This window comes from Colossoma macropomum, unplaced genomic scaffold, assembly GCF_904425465.1.
Source record: "Colossoma macropomum unplaced genomic scaffold, Colossoma_macropomum, whole genome shotgun sequence".
Classification (NCBI taxonomy): domain Eukaryota; kingdom Metazoa; phylum Chordata; class Actinopteri; order Characiformes; family Serrasalmidae; genus Colossoma; species Colossoma macropomum.
In genome coordinates, this window is record NW_023494787.1 from 37,027,678 (window position 1) to 37,054,602 (window position 26,925).

The following is a 26,925-nucleotide window of genomic DNA, read 5'->3' on the forward strand; positions in this document are numbered from 1 at the left end:
CTGACCACTAAATTAACGTTTTGCCAAGGTCGCCTTGCCGTGTGTCCTCCAGTCTCATTGAACACTATAGGAGAAGACTCAGAGCTGTTATCTTTGCAAAAGGAGGCTGCATAAAGTATTAAATAAAGGGGTGCCAACAATTGTGGCACACACAGATTTGAGGAAAACATGTATTTCATGGTAAGAGATAGGGTTCATGCTTCTTTGTTTTGCTCTTCATTGCAACTTTTATAAAATTATAAATATAGTTATTATATTTATAAAAGAAAAAGTCATTTAAGACATTTTTCTTTTTAAAGATATTTTTCTATCCATGAAATATTGTAGGAACTACAGCTGTAAGCTGTCTGGTCTCAGCTCCTCAGCTCTGGTACCAGAGGGCAGCCAGGCTGATCCAGGTCATAAACCCAAGAGGAGTGTGCTTCCCTCACAAGGTTTGCTGCTGTTATGTTCCCAGACCAGATTTCTTCTAAAAGCTAAGGTGCTAAAAAGAAGGTCTTATTAAATGTGAACACATGGGATGATTATCTGTGATACACCAGCAGGGGTGTCAGGCTTGGGGTAATGGTGGACCTAACTAACCAGGGTCCTACATGAATGGGGAGCCATCCAAAGGTCTTGCAAATAAATTCATTTTGGCTTCTAATTTCGCTAATTTTGATATTTTCTGTTATTGTAGAAATAAATAATACCTTCCATAGTAAGTTCAGTTTATCTCCATGTTGTTTCCTTTATCTGCTTATTGGCCTGTTTCCTGCTCCCCCCAAAAGCAAAAAAATGGTTTGATCCTCTGGTGCGCAGATAATGCAACTAAAGAGAGCAGACAGTGGCCAGTTCTGAAACCAAAATGAAACCAAAATCAGGATTTCAGAAGTGCAAGGAGCACAGAGAGCGAGAGAGAAAGCTGAAATTGGGCAGGCAGACAACTGCTGATGAGTTTCTGCCAGAAAAAACGGTGAGCCTAAAGTGCCAAACAGTAAATAAGCTACAGTAAAGTAAGCTGGCTTGCTTACTAGCGGTCAGCTAGTTAGCAGAGATTCATACTAAGCGCAAGCTGAAAAAAAGCAGGATTTGATTTAATGCAGCTAATAGGTAATGTAACAGAGAGTGTGTATGTGAACATAACCCAGCAAAGTTCAGCCTCAGCCCAGCAGCTAACCTGCAAAACACACACTGTTAGCTCCAGGAGCAGCAGCAGAGAGATAGAGCAGCACTGATGTAGCTGAAGACAAGGTGAGCTTAGCAAAGCAGCTAACAGGTGGTCCAGCTTCCAAGCAACCATTTACTGGGCAGTTTCAGTGAAAATTACAGGAAAAGTATTTAAAGTAAATAACCGTCCGATGTTAGATGTTAGTTTACAGTGAAACACAGAGATGTGTGGTCACGAGCCGGAGACTTTGCACTACAACATCTGCGTTTGAGTGGGCATGTGCCAAGGAACTACACATCACTGTCAAGAGAATTTTTCTGCCCTAAAGTGGGGGAACTGTGTGTTTGTTTGTGTGTCTATGTATGCTTTGCTTGCTGTTATTGGGAACTGTAAATTCAATATTATTATTATTATTATTATTCTTGCCTGAATAGACTTTACCTTTAGATTTCTAATATTTCTAATTTCTCATATTACCTTCTTTCAGTTTATCTTACTTATGCTCTGGCTTTTTTTTTCTTTTTCTATTTATATCCTGTCTTTGTGAATGTTTTATCGATGTCTATGTATCTTGTGTCACAGAAGTTCTAATAGATGAGAAAAAAGTTCAAATTTGAGTGATCAAATCTCCATCAGACATTGAGAAAATGAATACTATCTCAGTGGTCTTGGGCTATTAGGAAGATATCACAGTGCTTCCAGCGCTCACACTGTTCTTACAGGGAACAGGAGGGGTTGATCTGACTGGGTGTTGCTGCAGCACACCTAACCGTGCCTTTTGATAATGTTTTCCCTCTAAGTTTAAACTGTTTACAGTTGCGCTGCTCTGCACTGGGTTACAGGCTGTGCTGCCAGTCCAAAAAAAAAGCTAAGAATATACAAACATATATTACTGTAAAAGTGCTGTAGAAATAGCCTGTCTGCATTGACCACAAAAATAGAGCCCTGAGTGTGAAATTTCAAAACCATTCCAACACCTCACAAAGGTGGAGCTCATCAACACAGACAGACAACAAGACTGTCATTAACTCATGGGTGTAACGTAAGTTAGCATGGCTGACAGGTCTAATTAAGCATGTAGATGTGTGTCGCATCTGTGGAGGAGACTCTTGCAAAGGAAAAACATTAAACCAGACCATCCTTTAGCTATAATATATTGTGACTTTAGCTCTGACACTTTGCACCTCTTAGCAATCACACACTATATTGTCCACTCCTGGTGGCCACTTATGATGTTTGTGTGGTTTTATGTACCGAAACCTTTTTCCCCCAACCCTTTTCTCTCCCTTTGAATTAAACATGCTGTTTGTGTAACTGTGCCTTTAAGGCTGACATAGGTAAACCTCTGTTCTGATAGACTGCCCTGTATTGTGCCTCATTCAGAAATCAGTCCAGGCCAAAACACTCTATAGAACTTCACAATAGGCTAATTTATGTAAACATGCTTGTTTTCATGACATCACAAAAACAGTTATCTGAAATGGGCTGTCTTTGCAGATCAGTTTTCATTAAATGGACTGTATGGACTGAAAAGTGAACAGTTTGAAACTTTAACAATGTTTACATACCACATCAAACTTCCTTCCATTATTACTTCCATTAGCCTTTAAATACTGTAGCATTCGGCAAATTGTCACCATCACAGCACAGAGTGAGCATGAAGACTGGAGGTAGTCATAATAATGAATAAATATGATCTGCTGTCTTATAATAATGAGATTCTATCTCATAATTATGATTTAATATCTCAAGATTGTGTCTTACAATCTCATGATTATGTCTTTCTTTCTCATAGTTATAGAAAACTTTCTCTTTATTATGATATTATGAGAAATGGCTATATTTTCCTCTAGTGGCGGAAACGGCCTTCCTTTTGCTACATAGACGGTCCAGTTCAGGTGTGTTGTCTGAACGGGGATTCAGCCGGGTTCAGTCCGGTTCACTGTGGGACTGTTCGGCGATTTCTTCTCCAATATTTTTTAAATTAACCTGTAAAATGTGCAGTTGAAACTTTTTAAATTCAATAAAAGGATTTACACATCAACAAAACATGCAGTGATTCAGTAGTGTTGATAGGCATGTCCTAAAAACATTTAAAAAAACAAAGAGGAGTAAAAACACCAACAGAAACTGAACAGTAAAAATTAAAGATGTTTTCCCCAAAATGCTGTTATTAAAGTCCACTCTCTCTCTCTCTCTCTCTCTCTCTCTCTCTCTCTCTCTCTGTCTCTCTCTCTCTCTCTCTCTCAGTGTCGCGCCGCGCGCTCTTTCTCCGTCTCTCTCTCAATCTCTCTCTCTCTCTCTCTCTCTCTCTCTCTCTCTCTCTCTCTCTCTCTCAGTGTCGCGCCGCGCGCTCTTTCTCCGTCTCTCTGTCTCTCTCTCAATCTCTCTCTCTCTCTCTCTCTCTCTCTCTCTCTCTCTCTCTCTCTCTCTCTCTGTCTGTCTGTCTGTCTATCTCTCTGTCTCTCTTTCTCCGTCTCTGGTTAAAAATTATTCAGAGCTACAGCCCCGGAAGTCCGAGCCAGGCGACGGCCCCTTGGCACACACAACTTTGGACATCCACAAAACTAACAGAATTTCGCGCCGTGTCCCCTCGTGAGACCCGTAGTTCTGAGCCTCTCGGCGGGTGGAGTCTGAACACGCTGCTGAGCCTTCTCCCTACTCACTCCCCCTTCTGCGGACTCCTTCACTACCATCTTACATTCAAGGTACTTTGCCCCATTTAACTGCGTCTACTACACAACACACATAATGCGCGAATAAGATGTCCGGCTCACTGATTAGACGAAGCTGCTCAGGGCTGATAAACGGGGGTCTTGTTCCCGAGGGGAAGTGTGCAGGGTCGTAACTTGCTGAATGGCACGTACCCTAAGGCGGCAGCGTTGGGCTCAGAATTCCGCCAAAACGCGACATCCGCCGAGTGTTTAGATGCAGTTTTGGTAAGAGCAGATTCTGCGCCTCTGCTTGTAGCATCGCTGCGGACTTTTGATCACTTTCTGAGCAGCTCAGTGTGTGAAGGTCTGCGCTGAAGGTACACATTTACTTCTGTGACCTCTTAAACTAGCAAAACAGGCTAGTTAGCCAGTTAGCTGTTCCATGTGTGGGTCTTTTGTTGAGCGAGGCAGCGCAGGTTGGCTGTTGTGATTAATATAAACTGTAACAGAACATGAATGTCTCTATTTAGCCTGGCCCGTTTCTGATGTGTATAGTTTAAACATATCAGCCGTTTTCCCGTCATGATATTACTTGAGCCGCGATGTTTAAATGATGGTGCGTGTGATGGAAATGCACAGATTTGATGTGTTTAAAAGCGCGGCTTTAAGGGGAACATAGGCTTTTAACGCGTTTTCTCATGTACTCCAGTCAGTCTTTCAGACTGTCAGTCTTTTAGTCAGTCTGTCACTCTTTCAGTCAGTCAGTCTCTTTCAGCCAGTCATTCTGTCAGTCAGTTAACTAGTCATTCAGTCTTTGTCATTCTGTCAGTCTTTCAGACATTCAGTCATTTAGTCAGGTCTTAGTTTGTTGTTAGGTGTCAGCTGACTGAAGGAAAGAGGTGTTCTTCATTATAAATCTCAGCAGCCCTCTCAAATTAAACTTTAACTTGCTCAGATTTTGCCTGCTGCCCTTAACCTGTCTGGGTTTCTGCCCTGTGGCAGCACAGCAATGAAGAGTGACGAGGAGAAGGAGGAGCTGAACATGACTGAGGAGGAGCTGCAGCGCTGGGTGCAGGCGGAGGTGAACCGGGATGAGCAGCTGGTGCGGAGGCGGGCACAGCTGGCCCAGGTGGAGGACTGGGTGAAGCGTAAAGAGAGGGAGGCCAGCTACACCCGCCTGCTCTACAGCAACGCCTGCGAGTAAGTGCCTTCAGCTTTAAGCGGGCTGATTCCATTGCTTGTAAACAGGGATGTGGTTGAGGCCTAAAAGCAACTGATTGTATTTTGTGGGTTAGGTCAGTTCTTTTGTCAGTGTAAGTGCTGATCTCCCTGCCTATGTAACTGTATTTGTCAGGTTGTGTAAGGTGAATAAATGATGAAAAAACTTTTCATTGGGATACTTACAGGGCAGTAAAGCACTGCTTGTTACTTTTCTATGGTCCTGGCCCATGGCGGGACTAGTCTGGCAAATTTGGGGCATGTTATGTTGGAAAAGACATTTATCCAGATTAATCTGGCCAATGTTATACTTTTTATACGGGGTAGTATAAGATAAAAAAAGAACAGCAATGCAAAAACCTGTATATTTGTACAAGATTGTTGTCTCCAGTGGTAGACAATATGTTGAAATTTTACCGTGACTGCTTTTGTTACTGTGATAATACACTTTTGGATATGACAACAAAATGCACGATGGATTTGTTATCATACTGGACAGTACCACATAATTGCTGTGCCTGTCATCATTAAGCATTCCAAAGCTCAAGTGCCTTGTTCTATAAGGCTGTGGAGGACTGTGTGACACTTTATGCTCTTGACAGTCTTCGAGGCCACTAGGGGTGCGGGAAAAACTCGATTCTTAGATGCATCGCGATGCGGACGTGAACGATTCTGAATCGATTCATAAATGTCAAAAACCGATTTTCTAAATATTTAATTTAAAACGTAATGTTGACGGAACGCAAAAGGCGGAACTGGAAGTGGGTTAGTGCAGCGCCCGGATAGTCTCTGGCGGCACATAACAAAACCACTACTGGATGAGTGAGAAATCCGACCAGCTCCCTCTGCATTAAAAGCCAGGTTAGATCAGGAGTCACAACCCAAATGTTAAAAAGAGACATTTTGTCCTTTCAACAAAGTCAAATCACCTTGGGAGCCACAACATTTAATGTCCAGTATGTCTCAGTATGTGTTAATGTCGTAGTATGGGCTAAAAATATAAACGAAAACGCAGATTTACTTTGCTCTGCTTTAAGCTTCAGCTATAGCCGCTTTCCTCCCATCTCCGCCAGAAAACTTTTCTTCAAAACTAGAAGAGTTTCTTGTGAAATGTCTCAGCATCCGGCTGTTGTACGAGGCTGAAGTCGCTTCTCGTTCTGATTTTCCCGTTCCACCTTAAATTCTGCCTTAGACGCCGAATGTAACTGAGACACCATTTAAGGTGGAACGGGAAAATACGAAAGGGAAGCGAGTTCATTTTTGCAACTTTTTAGAGAAAGACAGTCTCTTGTTGCTTTTTTAACCAACCGCGCTGCTTATATATGCGAATAAGTCCTCCAAATGTTTGTCTTAATCTCTGTTTTTTCGTTCGCTACTGGCGAGGCCAGACCTCGGGGCTATGTGACCTGCTGTCTGCTGTCTGTTCTCAGTCGTTGAGAACCAGGGCTTTCGCGCTATGCTGCACACTTTGGAGCCGAGATTCAGCGTCCAGTCTCGAAAATACCCCCCCTACACACACACTCTCTACAACGAGACCAAAACCGAAGTTATAAAATCACTAAAGAAAACGGGAAGGATGGCTGTAACGCGCAGCGTGGACACCCATTACCACTGGATCTTATTTCAGGGTAACAGCGCATTTTATCGCAGATGAGTGGCAGCAGCGTCTCTGAATGAGAGCCTTCTAGTTCTCTTGCCACATCACTTCCATTTGATTTATTAATAAAAGATATTTTAGATATTTAAAGCAAAGTATATGTAATGATCCATAATGCATTTACATTATGGATCATTACAAATACTTTGCTTTAAAACTACCAAGTCCTCAGACAGTAGGAAGATGGAAATCCTGTATAGAAGAAAAAAAGATGCATCGAGATGCATTGATAATCGTTTTATAATCGCATCGCAGCCCTCTGAGTCGTAATCGAATCGAATCGTGAGGTGCCTAAAGATTCCCACCCCTAGAGGCCACTGTGATTTCCACTACAACAATTAAATCGAGCACAATTTTTTTTGGATCAGGTCGGTTCTCGAGTGCGAGTCGGTGATGAAGGGACTGTATGGAATGCTGGGATTGGAATATCGAGACACAGACTCGGAGGAGGAAGAAGGGGCCAAACCAAAAGAGAACATTATTCAGATCGCAGATGATGATGATGGAGAGGATGAGTGTGGTGATGATGTCTCTGCTGATGGGGATGATGATTATGTTGTCATTGATTTGGGTGGTAAGAGATAGCAGGGTTTCCGTTTTTTCCACAAGCAATGTTTTGTTTTTCACTATTACAAACATTTGTTTTCATAAAATTGAAGTCGCTCTTTGTCTCTCTCACATACTTTTTCTTTATCTCCGTTGAACCTGCTGCACTTTAGCTGCTGTTCCAGATTCATCATCCGAGGTCAAGCCAAAGGTGAGAGGCTCTACCCCCAACTCTGATCGCTGCTTACTCAAAAATGCAGTTATCTAATCTTATCTTATCTAAATGTCTTTGTGAAATGTTTTTTTTTTTCACAGGTTGAGCCTTCTGAGACTTCTGTACAGGTCCTAGGTCAAACAGACAAAAAGATTAAGGCTGTTAACACTGTGGATTTAGTAACAATGTTGGAAACTAGCCCTTCTAGAAGTCCAGAACCATCCATTATTTCCTTACCAATCAAAAAGGACAGAGAGTCCCCTGTACCCATTAGTAGTAACCCATCTCCTGATGTCCTGCCTTCCACATCTTTCAGACCTATCAGTCCACCATTAAAGAGGGAAAATAGCCCTGCTAGAAATTCAGAATCTTGCAACAGTTCCTTACCAACCATCAAGACCAGAGATTCCCCTGTACCTATTAGTAGTCCATCGCTCAGTGACCTACCTCCCACATCCTTCACACCTATCCACTTGCCAACAAAGAGGGAAAGGAGCCCGTCTAGAAGTCCAGAACCATCGATCTATTCATTGCCAACCATTAAAACCAGAAAATCTCCTGTACCGGTTAGTTGTACTTCATCACCTGATGTCTTGTCTTTTGGAACCTTCAAACCTGTGGCTTCACCAACAAAGAAGGAAATTAGCCCTTCTGGAAGTCCAGAACCATCCAACAATTTATTATCAACCATCAAGACCAGAGAATCCCCTCTACCCATTAGTAGTGTTTCATCACCTGATGTCCTAAGTCCTCTGTGTACTCCCATAAGCACCCCTACACCCAGTTACACAGCTGAATCCTCTCCATTGACCACAGCTCCACCCACACCTTCTGTACCGGTGAACAATGTAGAAACTATAGCCAAAGAAACATCTGTTTCTACAGAACAGAATAGTGAAGCCCCAGCACCGCCTGAGGCATCCAGCAAAACATCTGCATCTTCAACAAAATCTTCTCTTGCTCTCACATCTTCAAACAAGGTTTCAGTCAACCAAAAGCAAGTCTCTAGTGGTACAAGCTCCACTACACCGTCAAACTCCGCTGGTGAAACCAGTGAAAAGGCCAAGAGTGCCAGTGTGACACACGTCACCAAGCCTTCAAGCTCTGTAACTTCTAGCACCACAACACACTCCACATCCACTGCTAAAGCAAACACCACGAGCACTACAGCCAGCACTGCAGCTCCAAGTACAACAACTTCTACCAAGCCTTCAGATGCTAAAGAAGGTTAGGTGTTTTGTCTTTGTTGCTTTTCTCCTTTATGTTGAACTGTTTAAGCCGTCTAAGTTTCACACTGTTCTTCTCCATCACTGTTCTCCTCAGCGTCCCAGGCTCAGCCCGCCCGAGTTCAGAAAGAGGTGGAGCTGAAGGTTGACATGAATGTTTTTGGAAGGCGGAGGACTAAAACATGGCATCAGGGCACCATTTTAGAAATCAAATCAACAGGTAACAAAAACAACAGAAAAATAGATGGTTCATTTGATGAATTAAGAATATACCTAGAATATGAATTTTCTTCTAGGTACATTCTTTAAGATGAGTTTTTAGGATGCAAAATGAGAACCTTTTCTTATTGCAGTGGCTTTGGTTAAGCATTAGTCTAAATAGTTTTGCTGGAGCCGAGTTAACCTTTTCTGTTTTTCTTTCTCTGTTTGTCTCAGCGTCTGGGAACAGGTATAAGGTCAAATTTGAAGGGGATAAAGGGAAGAGTGTTTTATCCGGTCATCACCTGGCGTGTGTGAACTGTCCTATGCTAAAGGATCTGTTTGTTGGTTGTCGAGTTGTGGCCCGCTACAAAGAGGACGACCAGTCTTGGTTGCATGCTGCTATTATAACAGAGATGCCAGATCGCAAGAACCGTATGAGGTGTGTGTGTTCTCATCTTTATTTGCTTCTTTACTCTGTAGTTTGACTGGTTTGGGCAGGTAGAAGTATGTTTATCATGTTCAGTGTTTGTCATGTTTAGGATCATCAGTGTCCCATCATGTTTGGTGTTTTTCATGTGTAAGTACTAGAAATGTTGGTCTTTAGACAAAAATTATGGTTATAAACGGGCAGTTTTACACATTATCATGAGCACCCTCAGCACCTCCAGGTTAAAAATAATAAAACGTTCTGAATTGTATAATGATTTGAATGTAGCAAAGGCACGTGTGCTTGTTTTAGAGTGGAGTTGGTATTTTTACATTCTATTTATGTTTTTTCAAAACCTCCAGTAACTTTTGATTATTGTCAACTGAATAGCTTCCCACAAAAACTGTGGCTTTGCGGGTGTGTCACTAAAACACAAGCAGGTTGAGGTGCGAAGAGTATATGCTAAATTATAAGCCAGTTCTTAACCCCATTAAAAAATCTAACTTAAGGACATAGTGTTAAATCTCACAAAATGACTGTGGGCGTGACGCAGTTACCACACCTCATATGAACAATCTGATTGGTCAGCACTCAGTTAATTTGCATAAAGTTTGTCCAGAACAAGACAGCAATGTAATAATCTACAGTGATCTGATGTGTTAGTAATATGTATATATTGTTGTCTCTTGCCTAATTATAGCATGTTATGACATGTTCTGTTTGATGTGAATTTTATGTAAAAAATCAAATGAAGAAACACATCATTTTGCATGACGTCATCGTTCAAGGCACATTTCAGCACCCCCAACTTAAAACACCTTCCCACATCCCTGATGATTGTTGTGATAGATTCTTATTATTTAAAGGTTTTAAAGCATGAAAAAAAGCAAAGACAAAAGCAAAGAAGAAAAAAGTATGTAAAATGTAAATAAATACGTTTATAAATTTAGTAGTTTTGACCAATAGAGTCTGGCTTCAGACATACACTCTCAGCCAGATGCACTCTCAGCCCCGGTGACGTCATGTGCACGTGCACTCTCTGCCACAATAGCAGAAACAGCCCAACGGCACGGTAACGTTTGGCTGCTGCTGCTGCTTAGCGATATCATCACTTAATCCATTTTTTGTCCATAACACAGCTAGAGAGTTACATTTAATGTACCTCCCTGTTGAAAAAAAATCATAGAACCCATTAAAAGTGTCTGTTGGTCCTGGTGGTTTTCAGTAGTCGCTAGTGGTATTCTGTGTTTTCCTGATGGGTTGATATCACAGTGTAAAGGATTCTGGTCATTTAATCAGGTGTTTTGAGACTGATTCCAGACAAATTTGATTGTTTCCCAATGGCCTCTAACGACAACCATCAAGCCAATTCCCGTTAGGAAGCAAAACCGTCAGGTTTTATTCGTAACAGCCCTGCAAACACAGCTACGTTGTGATAACGTACTGTTTTGGTGCCCACAACGCTGTCTGCTTGGTGCCCTCTACATTGTCACAACGTTGAAATGTAATTCCTCAGAAAGTTATGAACGTTGTCTGACAGCTTTCTAGGAGGTTGTGACGTTGACGAGACAGCAAAACTAATCAGTGCCACATTGACTATTTTGTCACAACCTCCTAGAATCCTTAATAAGTTCTATTTTAATCGGTATTACAGTTTTTAATAACCGGTTCTAATCGTCTTCAGCATTGCTTTCATGAGTTTCAGTAGCCTTTTTGTTTTTTCTGCGAATAAACCCGACATTCATGTCTTATCGTCATGGTACGTTTTATTTTGAAAGTTTCCATATTTAATTACCTTATTATCAGCATGGCAACGTTAATATATGTTCAGTGTAACTCTTGTTGCCCAACAGTACATGGTTCGCTGTTTTCCTTCATAAAACCGACAAAAAACACTGTCGTGGCAGAGTGTGCACTGACATCATCAATAGGCTGGCGGCGCATGTAGGCTGAGAGTGCATGTCTGCAGCCCTCTCAGTTTTGAAGACTAGGGGGAGAATTAGACTTCCATTCCCTCAAAATGATCATTTTTATTAACATATCTATCTGAGAAATATGTGTTTCATAATATTACCAGTATTTCTAGAACAATAATCAATGATGTGTTTAAAAAAAGATCAATTACCAAGAGGCTGTAAGCAACAACATGCAGTGTGTAATAACTGCATAAATTGCTAAACAAAATAATGATATCTTTCCAAGTGAAATCACCAATGGATTAGTCTTATTTCATTGGCAGATCATTTTGCTTGCATTATTTCTTGAAACAAGCAAAATTGCCTTGCGTTTTTTTTTAAACTAAATTAACTGCCAATAGAATAAGAAATTTCTCTAGGTAAAATTACTTTAACCACATAAGTATTTTATAAAAAGTTTTATAATCTTACTGTAACAACAATCAAAATAATTTATTTATTAACTTTATTTTTAAAAATTTTTTTCTTCCTGTACACATTGTTTTTCACAGCCACTGTTTTGCTGTTGCATGAAGTATTGTCTACCCTTGATGTTTCAGGTTCATGGTGTTTTTTGACGATGGCCGCGCAGCCTACGTTTCCCTCCCAGACCTTCATCTGGTTTGCAAACCATGTAAGGGACAGACATCATTTTACCTCTTTTCCTTTTGTATTTCTAACCCACTCCTGCCAGTTTTTCTCACTAACTCTGTTGTCTCCACAGTGAAGAATATATATGAGGACATAGAGGACGATGGGCCTCGTATAGAGGTGGAGGAATATCTAAAGGCGTATCCAAATCCCATCTTTGTGGTGGTGCGGGTAGGGCAGGAGAGCAAGGCAGAGCGTGATGGCAAATGGGAAGACTGCACCATCTCTCAGGTGGATGCCAGCTTGGTTCAGATCTGCTACACGGTAAGAGGCTGGCTTTAGGCTGGATATTGCTATTGAAGTTTTCATCATGGTTGATATGATCGATAGGAGAATTTTGCCAAAAGAAATTTTGAGGAGGGTGAAAAACTGACGTGGCCAATCCCGATGGCAATAAAATCACAGAGGAGTACCTGTAAAAGAGGAGGACCCCACATAAATTGAATCATGTCTGAATAGGGATTAACTGCTTCAAACTACCTGAATAATTTTGAACCAATGAAACAAACAAACTTTGTGATTGAAATCCTATGATTAAAGCATTTTGTGTTGAAAGGCTCATTGTCACAGTATGCAGAGTGTCTGAGCCTGACTAATTGAAAAACAAGAAATTCTTGTTTTCAAGTTTCAAGAGGTGTGCTTTCAGTGTTGCTCAGTTTATTACTGTTGTTCTGGGTGATGCCAGTGTCTGTCTGTAATGAAGATAAATCTGTCTGTGGGTTTGTTTCTCATTTCAGAAAGACAAAGAAAAGGAGTGGTTTTATAAGGGCTCAAATCGACTGGACCACATCCAAAGAATTAAAAAGCGAATGGCCGGGCAGAAAACGGAACAGCCTTCAAACAAAGGTTGTGTATATGTTTGTGTATAAACACGGTTGGGATGTATTGGGAATACATATTCAGAATCCAAAATTATACATTTATTTTCAGTCCAAGTTACATTTTGTAAAGGCAGTATTCAGAATATAGTTACTTTTAAAATTTCTTTAGGAGAATACTTTTAGAACAAATACAATAAGAAAGCATACAGTATTCAGAAGAAATACCATCAGTGCTTGTTAATTAACTATTTTAGAATCTGTGCACATGTAGCAAACTCTAAAGAGGACCTCAATTAACACCTTTTCAAACACTGCAGTTCTTGCTAAAGCCTGAGTAGACTGATAAACCAATGTGATGAGTCTGTTATTAATCTCACTATTACTGAACTCTTTTAAATGAAGGATAAAACTAGTAATCTTTTCAGTAATGGACATGTTTGCAAGTGATAAGTTTGGTATCGGTGTTGTACTCTTGCTCAGGGGTTTGTGGTAGCATCAGTGGACTGATGAAGGAGGGAAAAAAAAAAAAGTGTGTGTGTATATATATATATATATATATATATATATATATATATATATATATATATATATATATATATATATATATATATATAATTTTAATGATGATAAGGGATTTTTCATGAAACATATTAACAGAAAACTGCCAACCAGTAACAGCTAGGAACAGTATAAAATAAGTGAAAAAGGTTTTCCCAATGTGCCTTATAAAGATGTATTCTAAATATGTTTTTTTTTTGTTTTTTGTTTTTTTTTATGTAAGAGAATGCATTACTGAATATACTTGGACAGTGCATTCAATATTCAGCCATCACTACTTTTTCAAAGTATTTTACCCAAACATACTCTTTTCTCAGACGTTGTTCTTTCTCTCCCTCTCTCTATGTCCATAATTCAGTCGTAAGTGTCACAAATCAGGGGAGCACAACAACTACTGCAGCCACTACCACTACTGCATCTTCCACCACCACCACTGCAGCCCCCGCCACTACTGCAACTGCCACCACAGCTGCCAACGCCACCAGTAAAACCACCTCATCAAGAGTAACCACACAACCTGTTGCCCTAAGACCTTCCACTCCTAAAAGTGTCACAAGGACAGCTGCCAAACCAATATCACAGCCTAAGATCGTCCTTCACAGAATTAATAATCCTGAAGCTTACTTGTCAACTGTTGCTGTATCAAAAGCCACCTTACCCACAGAACCCATAGTAACCAGTCCATCTAACAAAGGGTGAGTTTTTAGACTGACGTTTTTATCTCGTTTTTTTAAATTATTTTTTTTTCTACACCGTTTGAGTACAGCAGCATCCTTTACATTATGAGGAAATTTCGTGATGTATTGACCAAGGGAAATGGTCCAAAATTGCTTGGAAAAAATCCAATTTGCATTAAAAGTAAATAATGTGTTTGACATTTCCTGTTATCCCATTTTGTAGATATTTTTTTGTTTTGTTTTTATGTAATTTTATGTATGATATGCATTACAAATCAGGTGGAAAACTCTTCTCTCCAAAAAATCGCTCTCTGTCTTTCTCTAGTATTTTACTGAAATGCTAGTCCTACCAAAATTTGCTCAACAGCTCAACAGCCTAAACGGGAGATTTGTATATGTTGGCCCAGGATTCATGGGTGATGCAACTACCTAAAGCCCTATTTGGAGGGGATTAGTATTTCATGGGCAGGCGGAGTCATGCCAGTTTACCAGAGGACGTCTGTAATGTTTGAAATAACTGATTCGCCTGGGATAAGAAATCTTAGTATAAATGAAAGACGTAAATTCTCCCACCACCTTTACTCCAGAAAAGAGTAGAAAACGTCCAAACATTTAATTTAGCCATCATTTCCTTTGTCCTATTTACTTTGCTGTCTGAAGTCAGTGCAGTGTGTCATTAGTGTCCTCACTATCTAGGGAATTTACAGAAAACAGTCAACTTTATCACATAAAATCACCACGTGTGTTTTGTGCCTTGATCGTGTCTGCATAAACACCGTTGCAGACACAGCAATGCTTGGACATTTTTCTCGGCCCAGAGTGGAATTAAGTCCGCTATTTAGTGCTCTGACACATTTCTGCTCTCGTATTTGTATACGAATAATGAAAATGCGTTCCATTTACATTTATGTTAAATGAGGTCAAGATCCGTCTCTGACCACCTGGGAATGTGGTTTCAGTGGTCCAATCCACTAATGCCTCCTAGGGGTGTTATCTGGATTTTTAAATGTGAAATCTGATCGTGATCCAATCACAACAATGTCGATGCTAAGTGTAAACAGGCTCATAATGTCACATCCATACCCAACTGCACTCCTCCAGGTGGGTTTAACTGCCCAGTGTCATTGAGCAACAGCTCAAAAAGTTGCAATGATGGGTTACATGTCACCAATGAAGGATGTCTTTACCTAGAATTGGCAGTCACTAATGGTGCCAGTTTCCTAGTTAAATAGATGTGGTAAACCTCTACGTTCCATAGAGTTAAGTTCCACTCCAAATTTTTTTTCTTAGATACCACATGAACACAGTTGTCCAAGCTGGTGAACACCCCTCCCCACACACACACACACACTCACACACACAGTCACTGTGCAGTGCTAGCCAATGTGAGCTTCTTTTTGGTGTAACAGTGTTGGCAACTAGTGTTCTCCTCTAAGTGTGTTGAGCTGCACAGTGACATTGCATTAGTGGCAATTTGTAAAGATTGGTTGGCATTATGTGTCTCAGAAGAGGCACTAGTGTTCGCTTTCCCAGCTTGGTAGCATTGTGTGAAAGGGGGGAGATCTATCTAGCAGGTGGGAATTGACTATGACTAAATGCAAAATGATATTTTTGTTATGCTGGTGTGGCAGTTTTGCCTCCCAAATGCACCTTAACACTAAAACATTTATGTTGATCCTGTCTCTCAACAGTACAAAACGTCCTGCAGAGGTAGACTTTTACCAGAACGTTCCTCCCCCGGTCGTTGAGCCTCGGCTGAAGTATGTGCCTCACCGCTGCTGCCCAACCTGTCTGGATCAGGTGAGGCCAACACAAAAGGACCAATACCGCAGCCAGAACCCTCTGCTCATCCCTCTTCTTTATGGTTTTCGCCGAATGACAGGTAGAAAACGCCTGGAGGGCAAGGTGAGTGATGGGAAATTTTAATCTTTTTCTTTTTTGTTAAAAGAAGGGTTTACCATAATTTTATGTATTTACTTCCACAATTTGCCAATTGATGAAGGTAACTAAAGCTTCTTTTGTTTTGCATTGGAGCAAAGAGGCTAATGTAGATAACAAGTAAAGAAAGCTAATTAGCACCAGTTCAAAGCTAAAGGAGCAGACAACAAACATGTCCTGGCTGATTCTTGACAAAAGTATGTGGATACCTGACTGTCACACCACAGTAAGTTTTAAATTTAAAACCATTACTATGGAGGTGCCCCCCACCCCTTTTGCAGCTGTAACAGCCTTTACTGCATAGGCTTTCCACAACATTTTGGAGTGTGTCTGCGAGAATTTGTGCCCATTTGAACCTTGCTTTATGCACAGGGGCACAGTCAAGCTGGAACAGAAAAGGGCCTTCCCCAAACTGTTGTCACAAAGTTGGAAGCGTATAATTATCTAAAATGTCTTTGTATGTTGTAGTATTAACATTACCCTTCAATGCAAATAAGGGGCTGAGCCCAACCCCTATAAAACATCCTCAAACCGTAATCCCTCCTGCCCCTCTGCTGGAACTAAACAATCTGGTAGGTAACATTTTCTTGGCATTCACCAAACCCAGATTTGTCTATCAGACTGAAGCGTGATTGATCACTCTCCAGAGAAACTCATTACACAAAGCTCCCAATGCACAGGTCTTGTGCTGATGTTACTTCTAGAGGCAGTTTAGAGCTCTGTAGTGAGTGTTGCAACAGAGGTAGGCAATTTTTAAGTACTGTGCGCTTCAGGACTCAGCAGCCTCACTCTCTGAGTCTCCTAGATGCTTCCATTTCACAGTAATAGCACTTGCAGTTGACTGGTGCAGATCTAGCAGAACAGAAATTTCACAAGCTGTGGCTAAGGTGGCATCCGGTGCCATGTTGAAAGTCTCTTCAGTACGACCCTTTCTACCACCAACTTTTGTCTAAAGAGATTGTAATGGCTATGAACTTGACTTTGTACACCTTTTAGCAATGGGTGTGGCTAAAACACCTAAGCTTAATTATTAGGGGGTGTCCACATACTTTTGACCATATGATGTGACTTTCGTTGAGTTTTTGTGCCTTGTACCTCTTCTTTTTTTGTAGTAAGTAAGTATTTATTTATAAAGCACATTTAAATCCAAAGTGCTGTACAAAGGGCATATGTAAAAATCAATCAATCAATCAATCAATCAATCAACATAAGGTATGTAACAAAACAAGTTCCAGACAATTCACAGAATCTAAGGCTAACAGATAAAAATAGGTTTTTAATCTAGACTTAAAAGCCTTAGTAGAGGGTGCAGACCTAATGTCCAGAGGCAGACTGTTCCACAGTCTCTGCGCCCCAACAGCAAAGACCCAGTCATCTGTGAGTTTCAACTGAGTCCGTGGCACAGCTAGTAACAACTGATATGATGACCTCAAGGACCTGGAGAAGGAATAGGGTTGGAGCAGATCTGCTATATAAGACGGCGCTGACCCATAAAAACAAATAAGAGAACTTTGAATTGGATCCTGTAGTATACAGGAAGCCAGTGTAGGGATGCCAAGACAGGGGTGAGGCGGTTTCTCTTTTTCTCAACAAAAATTTGGCCTTTAGTTTTCCATTCATTGTAATAGTCACATGTCAATCTCTCTGTGTCTTTTAATCCTGTTAGATGTCCTTCCATGTCTTCTACCGTGCTCCATGTGCGCGGAGCATGTGCAAGATGGAAGAGGTGCAGGACTTCTTGTTTGAGTCACGTTGTGACTTTCTCTTCCTGGACATGTTCTGCTTGGATCCTTTTGTGTTGGTGAAACGAGCCATGCTCCCCTCCTCCATCAGTAGTCGGCCCAATCTGTTCTTGCCAGACATCTCGCAGGGGAAGGAGGCGGTACCTGTGCCATGTGTTAATGAACTTGACTCTGCCTGTCCACCCCCTCTAAACTACACCAGACACAGAGTTCCTGCCCCTGGTGTCGTCATCAACACCAGCCTTGACTTCATGATGGGCTGTGACTGCACCGATGGCTGCCGAGACAGGTCTGTGCATAAAGTGTCCTGTGTGATTAGGACGGCAACTATTTATTAATCTATTTATTATTCTCAAGACTGTTATTCAGTGAATTGGACTATTTTGCTCTCTGCCATTTTTGTCAATCAGTTCATTTTGCACACTAACAATTTCTACTTTCATGTGCACCGAAACAACAGAAGCCAGTTTACCCCAACACTTTCTGTAGTTTATTGCAATTTGTTGGAATGACTTTGTGTGTCATCTGAATGCCGTAGAGCACTGTAGAATGCCTTCTTTTATTTAGGAAATAATGTGGCAATTTTTATTCCACTGTCACTGTCGACATCTGATCACCTATGTCAACTAATCCTAAAAGGCTCATGTGTGATGTAGGGCTGCAACGATTACTTCTATAATCAGTTAAACGGGGGCAGTCACAATTGGCTACTTTTATTAGCAGAAAATGGTGCATCACGCGAACGCATCATCAGTTTGGAGAAAGATGTTGGGGAAAACCAGACCAATGACAAAATGCTGTATCAAACAGAGAGAGGACTCAGCCCCAAAAGATCAGTGCAGCAGCATGACACGCCTGGTCTATTCATTCCCATCCATTTGCCCAGTGCTTCCCAACCCTGGTCCTGGTTTACCCCTTGCCCTGCACAATTTCATGCCCAAGAGTGTCCCAAGAATTTCATGTCAAGAACCTGTCAGTCAGTTGTGGATTTCAAATCATTTTTGAATCGGTGACGATGGGAAACCTAGAGACAGCTGTTATTAAACGTTTCATCCATGCCGTTCAGGCGACTTGTGTAGGCAAGTCTTTGTTGGACACAGACAGTGGACTGCTGCTTTTGTCTGATTGGACAGTGCTGTTGCTTGTAATTTGCGAGTTGAAGCAGGGGTGGGTAATACGAATATTTTATTGTTACCATGATTAATTCTGTCACAAAATGCTTTTCTAACTACATATTTCATTAAAAAGCATAATTAGCCCTGTTTTATTGGGTATTGTGTAATGCAGTTGTAAAACAATGAAGAAAAATCATTGTACTTGTAGGCACTAAAGGTTCTATTTTGTGTGCTCCAACTTCAAAATGTGAAATATTGTGATGCACATTGTGTATCATGAGAATGTCTTAAAAAATATATAGTGATTTCATATTGTTGCCAATTTACCCATCCCTAAGTTGAAGCCAGCTCAACTTTTCTCGCCACGCTTTGAGTCACGTTTGTCACTCGCTGTCCCACGATCCCTCACACATTTTTTCCACTACTCCAGAAATGAATGGGGGTGCAATGTGGGATGATGAATTTGTGGGCAGTGGACATGTGCTGTGAGTAAAGATGTTTGGTAATTTAGCAGAAAACTCAATTACTGTACTACTGTAAACTACAAACTATAGACTTGTGGGAGATGGTAAATCAGTAGTACACTGCTGTTTTAGTTTGTGTGGGAGCAGAGGTTTGCTGGTGCAGACAAAGCCCTGTCCCCGCTAAACAGAAACAGCACAAAGGAACTCTGTGACTGTGTATCAGTAATACAGTATTTTTACAGTAAATAACAGTTTTTGAAAAAGTTCAGTATCTATAAAATGTCATGTTTTTTTCTGTTTGTTTAGTGGACTGGACAGTTGGTCAATACTATATCAACTTTTTTATTTATTAATTGACTAATTATGCAAGGCTTTGATGATAATAATCCATGTTGAAATTTTTTCTGTCACTGTTTGATCTTTGCAGCCCTATGTGTGGTGGTGCGATAAGCTATTTATGAGCTGGTATACTTGTGAATTTACTGGGGTTTTTTTGTGTCCAATTCTGGTGCTGTATTCTCATTGTTCATGTATGTACATGTGCCACAGGTCAAAGTGTTCCTGTCAGCAGCTGACAATAGAGGCCACATCGTTGTTCACAGGTGGTCCAGCAGATGTTACTGTTGGATATGCAAACAAACGACTAACCGGATATGTGCCCACTGGGTTAGAACCATCACTCTGTCTCTCTGTGCTCAGTTTCTCATGGGGATGATGTGCTGTTAATGCAGTTAAGTAGCTCAAATATTTGATGGTGCTCATTCCTTATTCATTCTGTTCCTCTGCAGGGTGTATGAGTGTAATCCTCTGTGTCGCTGTGACCCGTGGATGTGCAGTAACAGGCTGGTGCAGCACGGTCTGCAGCTGCGTCTGCAGCTTTTCATGACTCAGCACAAAGGCTGGGGCATCCGCTGCCTGGATGATATCTCCAAGGGAACGTTTGTTTGCATTTTCACAGGTAGGATGAATTCATTAGCAGTGAGCCTAAAAGATGAATGTAGTTAAATAAAAATGAAAAACTGAAGTATCTGTAGCAGTATAATGTAGCTGAAGACTAAGCTCAAATGGTATTTATCTGTCAGAACTAAGGGAAACTGTGGAACTCCACGCTCTACCAGTGGATAGAGGCTGCTTTGTCTGTGTAGTCTATACATATAAAAAATTGATAGCTTAAAGAGGAATTCCACCAATTCTTCTGCCACCAGTTGCTGCATAATGAAATAGTTAAGACGGAAACAAAATTGGTTTGATGGAGTAACCTGCCGGGTTAGAATTGTTCACAGTGGTGGTGACAGGAACCAGATATCCCAAGTGTTAAAAGCTAAAATTATAACATGAAACTTTTGAAGGTGTTACCTACTGTCTGAGGCATTTTTTTACAAGTTGCAGTTAGTAGTACATTGGAAAAATTTGCACTTTTTAGTGTAGTTTTTACTAGGTTTGCATGATTGCAAAGAGCAGCATTAAGTCTGAAAGTTGGAAGTAATAGTAATAGTTTACCCGCACAGATTACCAGAGTTAACGTTCATGCTATAGACACAGATTATGAAATTAGAGTGGAGCCACGAAAAGTAGTAATATGCATCCATTTTTATTGGTGAATGAAACCATGGTAGTAAGGACATTTTGATATGCTCTCAGGAGATGACTGAATTTTAGAACTAATGAACATCAACAAACAAATAATACCCAGTTAAGGCATCATGGAAAGGATCGATTAGATCCTCAACTGACGGCCAACAGATTTTATTTATACATGTAAAGAGAGGAAAGTTTTCATCTGTTTAAAGGTTCTGTTGATATTCAATAATAATAGAAAAAAAGTTCAGTTTCCACTTATTGTACTTGCCTCACCTTCCGCTGAGTCAAATTGATTTCAGCGCCATTCAGGTTTTGCTACACTACTAATAAGTTTTTAGGTGTGTAGATTGTTTTTTTAGTTTTTAGAAACTACAGATTCAGAAACAAACGTAGAACACATGCCCACCTTTTCCAGTTTTCATATCGTCCCTGTCCAAGGAAAAACATGTATCTCCATTTTTTCCATACATACTTTTCTGCTTCATTTGAGCCCAGCAGCTGCCTTTCACTTTCTGTGAAATTCCATGATGATTGGACCAACAGAAATGCTCCAAAATTGCTTGGAAAAAATACCTTTACATTAACTTACATTGAAAGTAAAGGATGTTTTTGCCTTCTCCTGTGACGTTACTATTTTAGAGATACTTGCTTTTCTTTGGACAGCAATGATATGCATTACAGTCTTCACAATACAAAGCAACCTCACGTTGTGTCTGCCATTACCCTCACTGTTTCAGTTGTGTTCTTTTTCATACTGAGTCAGCAGTTTATCCAGTGAACAACAAACCTTAATGATTAATGCTCCTGTTCTTTCTTCATAGGTAAAGTAGTTACAGATGACATGGCTAGCATGGAGGCTAGCATGTCTGGAAACGAATACTTGGCTAACCTGGATTACATTGAAGAAGTTGAAAAACTGAAGGAGGGTTATGAAAGTGAAGCCTATTGCTCTGAAGCGGAGCAGGAGGGTGAGAAGAAGGTTCTCGTAAGGATGACAACAGGATCATTAAAGAAGCACGACGTGTTCACAAGAGACTCTAGTAGTGGTGAAGGTACTGTGGGTCTGTTTGTGTGCAAGTGTGAGAAAGTATAGAAGCACTAACACAAGAGTCTTACTCTTCTGTTGGAATCGTTTGTTTGTTTTTCTTCCATTAGAAATGGAAGTTTCAGACCAACAGAAGACAGAGAGGAATGAGAGAAGCGGCAGATGGAAGAGTAAAACAAATGATTGTGAGGATGAAAATGTGTCTTGTTCTGGAGATGAAGATGAAGATGATGACATGGATGATGAGGATTACAAAGTAAGCTCAGATGAAGCAGATGTGAATCCAAAACGCTTGAATGTTGACTGTCAGAGGACCTACATCACACGAAGGAATGCTAAGATCCTGAACGGTGAGAACTAGACGTTTCTTGAGCTGGAAAATAATTATTTGCTTTTGTACAGATTCCAAATTGTCTCTTTGCCACAGTATGTAAGTAAATGTAAATTGAGAGTAAATTAAATCTGAATCCATTGCCTTGTACAGCATCCATGCAGAAAGAACACATTGACGGTTTACCACCAGACAGTGTGGTACAGCACAGTACATGATCATACAATTTGTCATAATTTCCATTGCCATGTAAGCTGTACTGTAAATGAGTAACTGGGCTGAATTTGGTTACACTTCATGCCAGAGTACTGGGCAAGGTAGGCTTTGGCCTTTTGGGGGGCCCTAAGCAAGATTTTGGGAGCCCCCCCGTTTGGTAGCTAATATACTATAAAATTTGAGGCTAACTAATAACAATGGTTACCACAAGCTGTCTAGATGATGTAAATTTATATCTGGCTAATTTGTCGATTGCTGATGATTAGATGCTTTTTAGAGCAATTACAGAATTACCTCCTCAGCATTCTCGATCCAGGGGTCACACTTGTTTACCCAGTTAACTTGGTTAAATGCTTACTCCTTTGTTGCTTACCCAGCTAACTTTAAGCTTAGTTCTAACCATGGTGGCAGGTGTGACAGTGTTGCTTTTTATCCTTTATAAATGCTTTGCTTCCTGCATATTTAGGTAGCATGATTTCTTTTTCCATTTTTGGTGGTTCGTCCTCATGTTTCACGTGATTGGCTGTTTGTGATAAATGTCATGCCTTCATGTGCACGCAAACAAGGATTAATCACAGCCTGAGTGTCTAAACCTGGATTAATCACAGCCTGAGTGTCTAAACGTGGATTAATCACAGCCTGAGTATCTAAACCTGGATTAATCACAGTTTGAGTATCTAAACCTGGATTAATCACAGACTGAGTATCTAAACCTGGATTAATCACAGCCTGAGTATCTAAACCTGGATTAATCACAGACTGAGTATCTAAACCCTGAATTAATCACAGCCTAAGTATCTTAACCTGGATTAAGCACAGCCTGAGTATCTAAACCTGGATTAATCACAGACTGAGTATCTAAACCTGGATTAATCACAGCCTGAGTATCTTAACCTGGATTAATCACAGTCTGAGTATCTAAACCTGGATAAATCACAGCCTCAATTCCGTGTTTGTTAGGTTTTGTGAAGCTTGTTGTCCAACTAAACTCAAAACAGATGTTACACAAACACTACAAAAAAGCAACATAACTTGATTTTTAAACTTTTTCTTCTCATCATCTTATTTTCTTGCTTTTTCTTCAATAGGGTACAGTAATATCCCTGAAGTTGTTAGGGCCCTCTGGTGGCCATGGGGCCCTAAGCAGATGTTTATGTAACTAAATAGGTAGAACCAGCACTGGTACTAGGCATATCGGATTGGGACGTGTAGGTGGAGCAACAGACCAAGCTTTTCTAAACCATAACATGTCATACTGCACTGCCTGGTGGAAAAGCGTCTAAACAGTAGCTATGTTTCCATCGACTTTCTGTGCAAATTGCAAGATAAAAAAAGACTTTCGTTTCTTAAAAAAAAACTTTTGAAAAATTTGTGGCACCTTGACATGTTGTTTCCATCTCTGATTTCATGTATGTTACAACTTGTTTACCTTTAAATGCCCTAACATCCCATCACCTACTGATAAGGAAGTGTTGTTTTATATTGTATTATTAGAATTTAATTATTTATTTCTTTAATTATTTCCCATCAGAATCGTTACGCAAGAGATCACGTTTCCATATAGAGCTGTTGGAGCTCTGGAAACACTCCAAAGACTAAGCACTCTCTTCTCTCTATTAGTCTAACTATACCTCTTAGCCCTGCTGTTTGTGTTTGTTGTAAAATGGCGCACAAAGGAAATCTGTCACATGACACTGAATTTATGTTTAAATGCATTATTTTTTCAAAAAAAAAAAAAAATTATTCACTATTTCAGATATTGGTAATCAATTTTCTGCTAAAGTTAAATTAAAACTTTGGTGGAGACTCATAAAATATTACCGACAGTTTCCATTTTCTACGTCGACAGAATTTTAGAGCATTGAAACATTCTTCATTTAAAAATCCTTAAAATGGAAATGTGACTGGTTTTTAACAAGTGTTTTCTATCTTTCATGCTTACCCAGTTGATGAAGATATACACAGTGACCTCAGTCCACCCCTACCTCCGAAACTGGTGGAGGACCAAACAGAGGTGTCTCCTTCCATGGCCAAACAGATGAGGAAAGAGGGTCAGACACTCTGTTGTTTATGTTTTTGGCAGATAAAATGATAGCACAAGATAGCACAATAGCTTCTAAGAGGAATCCATTGTCTAGATCTGTTCTCCCTTGATGTGTTTCTCTTCAGGCCCAGGGGAAGCTAGAGTGGGGTTTGCCCGGAAGACCACACGCAATTTTGCCATCAAATCCTTCCACAGGAAGGTGAAGCAACCAGAAGTGCCCAAGGAAAAGCCACAGGAGAAGACGACACACTGCAGAAGGAACACCCGAAGCCTGTTCAATAATGAGAAGGCCTGTTACCTTATTGATGCCAAGGACAAGGGCAACATAGGACGCTTTATCAATGTAAGCACAGTGAGGCTTTGAGGAAGGATGGTGGAGCACAGTTTTTTGTTGGGTTTCCACAGACTCTAGGCCCAAAATGTGCAAAGTATATAATCAGTCTTTCATATTTTAAATACATTAAAGTTGAGGGGGCAACTTTTTTCTCTAGCAGTGATTGGACAGGATTCCTAAATATGTTATACAAAGCAGGCCTATTTTTCAGTGAACTGTTATCTGGCTTTTATTAGATGGGAGTTCTATTGCTACCCCTCATGTTTTACTAGACAGTGGTAGAGGTCTAGCAAGATAATTTTCCCAGCAAAAAGTGAGCCAGGGTCTTATATTCAAGTAAGCTTAACTACATTAGGCTAACGACACAGCAGGTAACAGTGGCCCAAATCCAATGTTTTTCTTCATATGCGACATGGATGTGTCATCTGTTCACCCACTTCTCAGAAGAGAGAGAGTGTGCAGCGTGATACACAGAGGGAGAGAAAGTGCACAAGCACCTGAAATTTATGTTTAAAAAAAGGCAAATCCACCACACTGTAAAATAATAATCATTAAAAGTAAACAGTAAAAGGTTATAAAATTTCAAGTTCACTGAACATCGAAAACAATAAGTTGACACAACAACGCGTGTTGCCTGGTTACCTACATAAAAAAACACTACATAAAAAACACTTACCTGAAAATAAGGCCACCCTGACCCCGATATTGTATGTGAGAAATTGTTTAGTCAATATTTTGTAGAGCGTGTAGCCCTCTAGACCTCTAACAGTGTTTGTCAGGACACAGAACTGCCCAGACAAAATGATTTGTTTTAACATGATCTTTTAGATTTCAAATATGTTTTCTTGTTTGGTTTTAGGCAAGAGGCATTTTACTGAATGACTATTTAGCTTTAAAATAAATAAAAACTACAGATTAAATGTTTGTTAGCAGAGAGATGTGTAGAAGAGATCTCCCAAAACAATGCCAACTTGTCTTTGTACACACATACAATTATAGCAAAACAATGTGATCTAACTCCTCAACATGTGGCCATGAAGGAAAGGGACTCACTCTCACTTCCTGTTCTATAATGCAGGGATGTGACTAAAATAAGCCTCGCCTATGGACTCTTTGTTTCGGTGACGTGAAAACACGGACAGAATTTTTAAAGAAAGCTCAAAACACTCTGTCCCCTCCGAATTTGCGCCAGTGTCTTAAATGAATTACTGCCACTGATGATAAGTCAAAAAGCTTTCAGATATATACAAATAGTGTCCACTGTTATTGTTTCCTTTATTTAAATGAAACGTACACAACAAGGTATGCTAAAATATGATTTTGAGGACTTTGTTTAATCCATGAAAGTGTTTCATGTATAAGAAATATAACCCTAAAAATGCTTACTCCATAAAAAGTATGTTAAAAATATTTAAACATGCACACCTTCTGGATTTTCTTCATGCACTGACCTCTCTCCCACGCTCCACAGCATAGCTGCAGTCCCAACTTGTTTGTTCAGAATGTGTTCGTGGACACGCATGACCTCCGCTTCCCCTGGGTCGCATTCTTCGCCAGCAAGTTAGTGTTTACCACCTGCTTCGTTTTGATGTCTTGGATGTGAGACACTTTTGAAAAAGGCATACATTGAATCCTGAGTTAATTACCCTTCCCCTTCTCTTTCTTGCTCTCAGGCGGATCAGGGCCGGCACTGAACTGACATGGGATTACGGATATGAAGTGGGCAGCGTGGAGGGAAACGTACTGCTCTGCTGCTGCGGCTCGGCTGAATGCAAGGGGAGGTTGCTCTGAGCCCCCTCCCTGATTAAACGAAACCTAGAGACCCAAACATAGATTGTGTTTTCATTTTAATGTTATATTTGTTAATAATAAAATATGACAATATTGACTGAATGTATGTTTTTCTTAAAAAGTAATGACACAGTAATAGGTAGTAATAACAGAACAATAGAGGATTTACATAAATGCATACATATCACTCACTACCCAGTTCATACAATCTGTATTTGAATTTTGAAATTATTGTTTGTGATGTTACAAAAATCAACACATTGGGATTGTTCGAGATGAATTGCAGTCTGGGATGGGTGGGTGGGGGGGGGCAGGGGCGTGGGACGCTGAGAAGAGCGCTGTCAAGCTGGACAGTTTTCCTGGTAGCCC

At 40.3% G+C, this 26,925-nt stretch overlaps 1 protein-coding gene across 6 annotated transcripts; it reads left to right on the plus strand.

The window, feature by feature from the left end:
* Positions 1–3,769: 3,769 nt before the first annotated feature.
* setdb1a (SET domain bifurcated histone lysine methyltransferase 1a) lies at positions 3,770–26,653 on the plus strand. 6 transcript variants are annotated; one of them, XM_036567197.1, is made up of 21 exons: positions 3,770–3,858; positions 4,807–5,004; positions 7,048–7,253; positions 7,399–7,436; positions 7,541–8,666; positions 8,763–8,885; positions 9,101–9,305; positions 11,809–11,882; positions 11,973–12,163; positions 12,637–12,745; positions 13,637–13,973; positions 15,647–15,860; positions 17,560–17,924; positions 19,764–19,880; positions 20,003–20,172; positions 21,617–21,847; positions 21,951–22,190; positions 24,334–24,438; positions 24,557–24,774; positions 26,237–26,325; positions 26,439–26,653. In XM_036567197.1, the coding sequence occupies exons 2-21, from the start codon at positions 4,814–4,816 to the stop codon at positions 26,554–26,556; spliced, it is 4,467 nt and encodes a 1,488-aa protein (XP_036423090.1). In that variant the 5' UTR covers positions 3,770–3,858; positions 4,807–4,813; the 3' UTR covers positions 26,557–26,653. The 6 variants fall into 6 exon arrangements, with proteins under 6 accessions (XP_036423090.1, XP_036423092.1, XP_036423086.1 ...); XM_036567199.1 differs by having other exon boundaries at positions 3,820–3,858; positions 4,760–5,004; XM_036567193.1 differs by lacking the exon at positions 3,770–3,858 and adding an exon at positions 4,032–4,181 and having other exon boundaries at positions 4,760–5,004.
* The last annotated feature ends 272 nt before the right edge of the window (positions 26,654–26,925 follow it).

Bases quoted from the DNA above. Each gene is read 5' to 3' on its own strand.
- setdb1a (XM_036567197.1), top strand. From the start codon at position 4,814: ATGAAGAGTGACGAGGAGAAGGAGGAGCTGAACATGACTGAGGAGGAG. The intron at 21,848-21,950 runs GTACTGTGGGTC...TTCTTCCATTAG, and splicing joins AGACTCTAGTAGTGGTGAAG to AAATGGAAGTTTCAGACCAA. The intron at 22,191-24,333 runs GTGAGAACTAGA...ATGCTTACCCAG, and splicing joins GAATGCTAAGATCCTGAACG to TTGATGAAGATATACACAGT.